The 8,867-nt window shown below is 36.8% G+C and overlaps 1 protein-coding gene across 1 annotated transcript; it reads left to right on the top strand.

Annotated features, from left to right (window-relative positions):
* Positions 1-5,451: 5,451 nt before the first annotated feature.
* LOC102503473 (keratin-associated protein 24-1) lies at positions 5,452-7,065 on the top strand. Its single transcript, XM_032476674.1, has 2 exons — positions 5,452-5,843; positions 6,057-7,065. The coding sequence occupies exons 1-2, from the start codon at positions 5,485-5,487 to the stop codon at positions 6,214-6,216; spliced, it is 519 nt and encodes a 172-aa protein (XP_032332565.1). The 5' UTR covers positions 5,452-5,484; the 3' UTR covers positions 6,217-7,065.
* Positions 7,066-8,867: the final 1,802 nt, after the last annotated feature.

Genomic DNA, 8,867 nt, shown 5'->3' with positions numbered 1-8,867 from the left:
CCCTTCTCTCTACACTGACTGATTTTATGTCCTCTCTGAGTCTTAATTCCCATGTAAACAGTAGGAAATATCTTTAACTTCTTCAATTCCTATAAATTAAATTACTTATATACACATATATTCTGTTTATATATAAAATTTTATATATAATTTATATAGATCATAGCAAGTTATCTAGTGTAAAGCCTGTCTCCTCTGGTGCATTTATTTTCTTTATTTTTTTCTTTTTATCCCGAGGCACTCATTCCAGATGCAAGGGGTTTCAGACGACATCGAATGATAATAATAATAATGAAAATAATATTTAATGATAATAATAACGCTAGCAAAGATTATAGATAAAAACCAACATCAACTATACAGGTGCTGTATTTCATAACCTTTGTTTGACCAACTCATTTAATCCTCACAGTTGCTTTTGGAGAAAATGCTATTATTAACTCCATTTTGAAGATATAAAATTGAGTTACAGAAGCATTTGGTGGTTAATTGATACTCTAAGTGAGCATCAGAGATAAGATTAGGATCCTAGAAGTGTGAATACTGAGCCCTTCTTCTTAACGACTACACATGCAGCCTTCCAGGAACTAGTTAATGACATATAGCACAGAAGAACACGGGTTAGGTAAGAGGAGTCATTAATGATCTGTTGTCAAACAAGGCATTTTTCTTAACCGCATGGAGTAGACCTGTTCATTTTTGACATCAGAACTTTTAGAGAAGACGAAGATTGTTGCAGGATTGTGTATCTGAACCATCAAAGTAAATTAATAATAATATCTTTATTAAGTCTCAAGTTTTCTGAATGAGAGCTTTAGAAAATTAGAAAGAAAAGTAACATTTAATTTGTATCTACCATGTGTCATGTACTTTCTTAGGTCTACTCACATTTTTTAATCTCATTCCATCCTCAAAACAACCCTGCCAAGTAGGCGCTATTAGCTCTGGTTTTACATAATAAGGTACTGAGTTACTGAGAGAGAATAATTTTCCAGGGTCACACACTAATAAATAAGTTTCAATAGTACTCAGTGAGACGGTGATTCATAACTCATAAAGACACAGTCATGACAATTTCATCGCAAAATGATTAACTCACATTATACTTGTATCTCATTACATTCATACCATATTTCCTGAAAAGTTAAGCACAAGTCAAACTTGCTCTCCTGTCTTTCTATCCACTTGTGTTATCATTTTAAAAACGCTCTGTCTTCACATGCACCCCAATGTTCACAGCAGCACTATACACAATAGCTAAGACATGAAAGCAATCTAAGTGCCCATCAACAGATGAATGGATAAAGAATATGTGTTTTATATTTATACACACACACACTTACACATATATATGCACACATACAATGGAATACTACTCATCCATAGAAAGAATGAAATATTGCCATTTGCAGCAACATGCATGGACCTAGAGATTATCATACTAAGTGAAGTCAGACAAAGATAAATATTATATGATATCACTTATATGTGGAATCTAAAAATAATACAAATGAACTTATTTACAAAAACAGAAACAGACTCACAAACATAGAAAACAAAATTATGGTTACCAAAGGGGAAAGGGAGGAGTTTGAATAAATTAGGAGTATGAGATTAACAGATGCACACTACTATATATAAAATAGATAAACAGCAAAAACCTACTTGCACAGGGAACTGTATTCAATATCTTGTAATAATCTAAAATGGAAAATAATCTGAAAAAGAATGTGTATATATACATATATACACATATACATATAAATACGTACATATAACTGAATCACTTTGCTGTATACCTGAAACTAATACAATATTGTAAATTAATTGTACTTCAATTAAAAAAAGAAAAAAAGAAAATGTAATTATCTGGATCACACATTGTACACTTGGTAATATTCTGTCTCCCATCCTGCTTACCACATGTATTAGTCTTGTCTATTAAATATATTTCGAGACACCTGAAAGCAGGAAAAAGAATGTTTTAGCTTCCTTTACTCCTGTTTCCTAAATTTTTTACTTTGCTCATCTGCCCTTCAGCTTTTGAAACTATTAATGATCTACATGAAGCTAATAACATAAATGTAGCTGGGTTACACAATTTTAGTTTATCACTGCTAAATTTAAGAATCATTTTGACCCCATACTTAGAATTTAATTGCTATGTAAGTATGAATTTGGATACATTTTGCTTTTTCAGATCATGGGATCATTGTTGCATCCATTTAACAATGCTCTGGCAAGTGAAATTAGAACATATATATATATGGTGGCAAAGAGGAAGACAAAATTTCATCATGACCTAAAAGGCTAAGAAGGTGACCTTCATTATTTTCTTTAAGGGCCATTTACTGGAAAATTTAGCTTTCTTTGATCTTACGTGTTTACCCTAAAGGATTTTTAACCTTTGGGAAAAATTGGGAAACTGTTCCATTACTCTTTTTTAATGAGCTGCAAAAAAATCTGCTGCCTCATTAGGTAAAGGGATTTTGTATCTTATTTTTTCAGAAGGCATGGACATTACTCTGAATTATCTGATGAGTAGAAAGCTTATTCCTTAAACTTGCCATGGACACAGAGCACAAATTCCTCAAACTACAAAAAGACTATCTATTAGAGTTCCGTATATTTAATTCTGACATAATATATTAGTTTCCTGTGGCTTCCATAACAACCACAGACTTGGTCACTTAATATAACAGAGTTATTCTCTTACAATTCTGGAGGCCAGAAGTTCAAAATCAGTTTCACCGAACTAAAGTCAAGGCGTCAACAGGGCTGATGCTTTCTGGAGTCTCTGGAAGAAAATCCATTCCCTGCCTCTTCCAGCTTCTGGAGTTTGCTGGCTTTCCTCACTCACAGCAGCATCAGTCCGGTCTCTGCTCCTGTCTTTCTATGGGCTTCTCTTGCTCTAAGCTACTGTTCCTTCTCGTAAGACTCCAGTGATCACAGCAGGCTCACCCAGAGTACCCATCTTAAGACACCTATTCACATCTGCAAAGTCCCTTTTGCCACATAAGATAACATTCATGGGTTCTGGGGATTGGGAAGTGGGAATTGGTTGTGGGGAGGAGGGTTCTATTCAGCTTTCCACACATCAAAAATACTACAAATAGGAGAATTAATGGAAGGAAAGATTCTTTAGTAATTGTACAAATACAGAGTAATGCATATGCTTCATCAAAGCCTTCAGAGGACAATGCCACCCAAATGACAATAGTCTGTACTGTCTGCTAAAAACTATCAGTGTTATGAGCTTAATATTTGCTGTTACTGCTGCTGTCTGCTCAGTTTCTGGCCCAGATGGACACTAAAGCAGAAGACAGCTCTGTAGAGGTACTGTTTCCTGCAAGTGGGGAGTGAATAGGGAGTGATGGTTACCTCTGAGTGTGATGAGTGAATAAGAAGATAAAACATAAACGAGAACGAGAGGAGTTGAGCGAACTCTGCCTTTGCAAATCTCAACATTTGGGTGTTTAGCATGTTACTGCACCAAAATAAATTTAAATATGGTGTAGCCTCATCCTGTGAATATTGATTATGCTATGTGATATTCTACATTATTTGTCGGACTTACACTGGTGTGAATGATATTAATTTAAAATACTCTACCATGTAATGCAAAGGGAAGAGGGGTATGTGGGCTGTACATCTAACTGACTTACTCATTCTATTTTCTTGTCTGTTTGTTTTTGTTTTCCCTCAAATCTGCTACAAGGAAGCCTAAAATAAGACTAGAGGTAATCACGGGATGACAGAGAGATGCAGAAATAAATCTCCATCAGCCTCTGGGCTCTTCTGTATATCACTTGGAGTCAGTAATTTAGTGGAAAGTTGGCCATCAACTGCCTTGTGTAATTTATTCCCTACTTTGCCTGCCTTAGGACAGAACATTTCTGCACAAAACCCCAGGATGTTCTAGAGCTAAACAATTTGTGGAAAGTATGGTTCCCTGATCCTGACCCTTTTCACCTGAGAGACAATTCACAAAAGAGCAAAATGTGTTTAATAAAGAGTTGCACATGGAATGAATTCATCACCTTATCAAATAAATACTGAGTGAAGCATTGAGAAAACTCAGATTTAAAAAAAAATTTGGAGGATATCTGTAACTTTAAATTGGTGTGCATTTAAAAAATCTAGCTGAAAAGCAGAGAACAGGGAGGGAAATTTAATTGTCTTCTGTGAGGACAGTGTCTTTTAAAAACTATCCCTCTGGCTTTCTCTACCTGAAGAAGTTGGTACTGCCCTCTGTCTGAACTTATCATTGTTAATAAATGCACTGCTGTTTCCAATTCAATGGAGGCTGTAAGTATGAATTATAGTTTATATTTTTAAGAACAAAGTGCCCATTCTTTAGTTTAAATGAAAATCTTTTAAAACTTCCTTCAGCCTTCACCGTAAGGAATGAAAAGTGTTATTTAATAAGTACAGTGCCTATAAGAGCTACACAGATTATTTAAATAAAATTTTTTAAGCATAGCCATTCCTTTTTCTGGTTATAGACCAAAAATAACTATATTCTTCAACATGAGAATAAAGTCCATACAAACAAAAAAAAGGCAAATCAAGAACAAGTAAAACTTATTTGGGGAGAACTGTAGAAAAATGTTCTACATCTGACAGCAATTGGGTTTTACCACAGAGACAATGAAATGTATAATGTATAATTTTTGTCAATTTGGAAGGTACAGTCTTGAAAAACCAGCATTCTTTGGTATTACATATTGCAGAAGCTCTTTAAGAAAGGGATCTCATGGAAGTCTTGGTTACTTAGCAACCACTGGCCCCTGGGGACAAGTTCATTTTTGGCCTTCTGTAGGTCACTGAAGTCTCATTGGGATTGCTGTGAATGGATTGAATTTTTCAAACAGGTGAGAGGGCGTCACCAGTACATGGCCTGGTGCAGTTAAGGGTATAGCACACATCTGGGGGAAGCAATTCTTTCTCTTAATAGTTCAGCGCCTTACCCTCTCTTTTGGGCAACAATGTGGAGACAGTCAAAGCATTCAGCTTATTTCAGAATACAGGATCAAGTCCTGCAATATTTTGCAGTAGTCAAAAGAGTGGAAAAGCACAGCCTCTTTGTTTTACTTGAACCCTCATTAACCTTTTAATAGCCATAGTGCAGAAGCCCACAGACACATGATCTCTTGTTTACCACTGATCGACAGATGCGAGTTTGCCCATGAACACTGAAATCACTATTCGCCAACTCTATGGTCTACGGATGATGAGGGACAGGTGATGGTCAAGGCGGCAATTATTGATACTTTGAAGAGTCAAAATAAACTTATTTTTATATGAGTGTGAAGACATCAGCAGCTGTAGCTACACAACACACTAATGGAATGATGCTCTGTTACTGTCCCAGGAAGAGAGTCTGGAGAGGCTGCAGATAATCACCAGGGAAGATATAAAAGGGCGTCAGGCTACAGCCTCACCATACCTTCCCAGGCATCACTGAGCACACATTCTGGCTCCATGGCTTTTCCAGGCTATTCTGGGGATTGCAGGGGCATATGCTACAGAACCCACTGTATTATCCCAGTGACGCCTTCTGTTGCTCTTTGCTCCAGTGATGTAAGCCCTCCCTTGGGTCTTGGATTGCCTAGTTGTTACCAAGGAACTCTCTGGCTTCTGGATAACTGCCAAGAAACCTGTGGTGAAGCACCAATCTGTGAATCTCCCAGCTGTGAGCCCAGGACCTGCACCACAAGCTGTGACCAGTCAAACTCTGGTGTGCCCTGCAACTCTGCAGCAGTGAGCAAAATACGCAGTGCCTGTGAAACTACCAACGTCAGACCCAGCCCCAGCTGCAACCCATGCACTCAGACCAAAGGGTATGTATCCGATTGCAGCACACCCAGCCGATACACATGCAAAGCCCACCAGACCCTCAGCAATGGCTTCAAATACTCTGGGTCACTTAACTGCTTATCCAGGAGTTTACGGCCCCTAAACCACTACACACTGGGTAGCTTGGGGTATAGAAGCTACCAAAATTTTGGCTTCATACCAGATAGCTTCTCACCCTCATCTTGTATTGCCAACAGCTGCCGATTCCAAAATTATTTAAGAAGAAATTGCCAATATCCAACTTATCAGCCCCTGAGCTATTTTTCAAGAAACTTCCAGTCTCTGAGCTGTATACCAAGTACCTTCCCTCCTCTGAGGTATTTATGTCGTGGTTGCAGACCTCTGAGTTGCTATTGATCAACTTACTGCATTTATAGCTGCTAGAAATTGTCCAAAGGGGCAGATTCGACCAAGTTGTCACCCTCTCTAATACTCGGCTGAATTGAATTACCGCATGTATCTTAAGAATCGTGTTCCATTAACCTCAGATATAACTCCAGGACGTATTAATCACAGCCATTATCACCTGCTAGCTTTTGTTCTGTTGCTCTCGTAATGCCTTATGTGTTGAAGTCCGATCCTGAAGGTATTGGTTCTGAGACTGAATACGATGGATACACTGAAGAGATTCCACATGAAATACGCCACAGTACAGCTTTCTTATTTTGGCTATCCCTGTCACTTTTCTGCCATGCGACTATCCCCAAACGTTCTTGAAAATGTGGAGCCTCCTTGGTTTGACTGATGATTCCAGCAGATTCTTTCAAGATTGCCTTGCCTTTTGTCAATAGTTTTGTTAATGCCTAACTAGCATCTTGCTAATAAGCTAAGAGAGAGCATCGTCTTAAACACTGGAGGGGAGCGAGTTCTTCCTCCCCCTCCTGCCTGAAGACAAGGATGTGTGAGAAACAATGTACAACTAGAGTTCAAAATCAGAAGACCTTCTGCAAATCTTCTCTTCTAATGAAGCCATAAGACACAAGATTGGCTGGCACTCGGCGTTTGTTCTCATTGCCTAGGAGACAGCCTCAGAAGTAGCAGGAACACAATTGTTTGTTGAAAGAATGACAAAATGCTGTTGCAGAAGCTTCACAAGTAATAATCTGTGCTCACAGTTCTGCTATAATTCTCCCCTGCTGATTTGTTACTTCCTGATTGCCGACACAGTCCTGGTTCACAGCTAATAAACACATTTCTACTGGGAAATCATGCTTTTCATTTTGCTTTATTTCGTATTCACTAAAGTTTTATCAGGGTTCTGGGCAATATGCATAATATTTTTGAAGCACTGGTTTCCTGCTATTTAGATTGTAGCCTAATTAAAAATATAAAGAAGATAGACTATGAATTCCTAGGACTTTGTTTTGTTTTGTTCTATTTTTAACACATTAAGTGATATTTCTCTTAGAGTGTCTGTGGTTGATATTTACATAGGTAAATTTGGGGAAAATATAAAATAAATCCATTTAATAAAACTTATATAAAATATTAAATGCATGTATATTTCCCTGCACAATATGCATATTTACTAATTTAGTAGGTAAGATTTGGACTTTGGAAATGAATTTAATATCAAACTGTCTGTGAAGTGATTTAATCTCTAGAAAGTTCTTTAAGAAAGGGAAAATGAAATTTCATCAAGTGGTAAAAGTAAACTCTATCCTAAGACTTTTTTGTAAATAAAAAGCAAATTGTCTTTAAAATCAAATACATTGGCCCCTGGAAATGGGTGTAACTGGAGATTGGAAAGATGAGGAGGGATCATCAAATAGTAAACGAATAAAATTAAAACTCATGAGGCATTTGGATGGGGCTACCATCTTATTTATTCATTCAGTAGGCCTACTATATGTAGAAAATGCTTATAGAATATCTAAACATATTGCTCCTGTGTGAACACGTTTAGGGACAATAAAGTCACTCCTTTGTAAGTTCATTCAAATTTCAGAGAATTCTATTTGTTGGAAGTTTCTCCTTTATATTGAGAAAAACCTAATTGTCCTTAGCTACCATCCATTGACCATTTAGGAGCAGTTTAATTCCTTTAACATAGGACAGGTGTTCACATATTTGAAAATAATTACTGTGTGTCCCAGCTGAGTATTCAGTTGCCTAAACTAAACACACAGTCTTTCTCTTTACAAACTTTAATAGAAAACCTATTCTTTGAGGCATTGAATGAGACTCTTGGGGGGGGGGGTATCAAGATTTATAGATCTTGTTCTCAAGAACTATTCAGAAAAGTACATGTTGAAACAAACGTAATACTGTCTCAACCATTTTGAGTGCAATCTAAAAGAAATCAAAGGAAGGTCTCCAACTGGAAGAAAGAGAACATACTTGGTCGAAGAAATGGCATTGGAGTGATGCCTGAATGGTGAGGTGCCTAGGAGATGAGTGTGCAATGAGGCAGGGGAAGGGATGGGGTAAGAGATACACTTCAACAAAGGTATACTTTGCTTTGACCCAAGAAAAGCAAACATAAGCTCACCAGAGAGAAAAAACTGGGAAACAATACCGAAGATTAAACATACTAGATAAGAAAGATTTCATTAAATAAGAACAAACAAATAAGCAATAGTTACAAAATGAAAGATTTGTAAATCTGACTATACCAAAATCAAAAGCTCATGGTATAGAAGATATAATAAACACATAAAAAATTAAGCAAGAGTTGGGGGGGGGCACTTGAGAAATCTTTGTACTTTTCCACTTTATAGGTCCACATAAAATGTGACATATTTTACATATAACCACACACATGTCAACAAACATTCCTCTATGTTATCTATCTGTATACATAGGAAAAGAATAAAAATACTAGAAAAACACAATCTAAGTTGTGTTTGCTTTACAGGAGTCTTAGGAATGGTAGTTGGTTATTCGCAAAGTGATTTTTAGACTAAACAGTTCTGCTTTGATTCCCTAAGTTATTTTAAAAATTAAATGCAAAACAAAATTGCAATACTGAGAAATAAAGTTGGTCCCACCTTATGACTTTGTTGAGT

Source organism: Camelus ferus, chromosome 1 (assembly GCF_009834535.1).
Source record: "Camelus ferus isolate YT-003-E chromosome 1, BCGSAC_Cfer_1.0, whole genome shotgun sequence".
Lineage (NCBI taxonomy): Eukaryota > Metazoa > Chordata > Mammalia > Artiodactyla > Camelidae > Camelus > Camelus ferus.
This window is presented reverse-complemented; position numbering and strand designations above follow the sequence as displayed.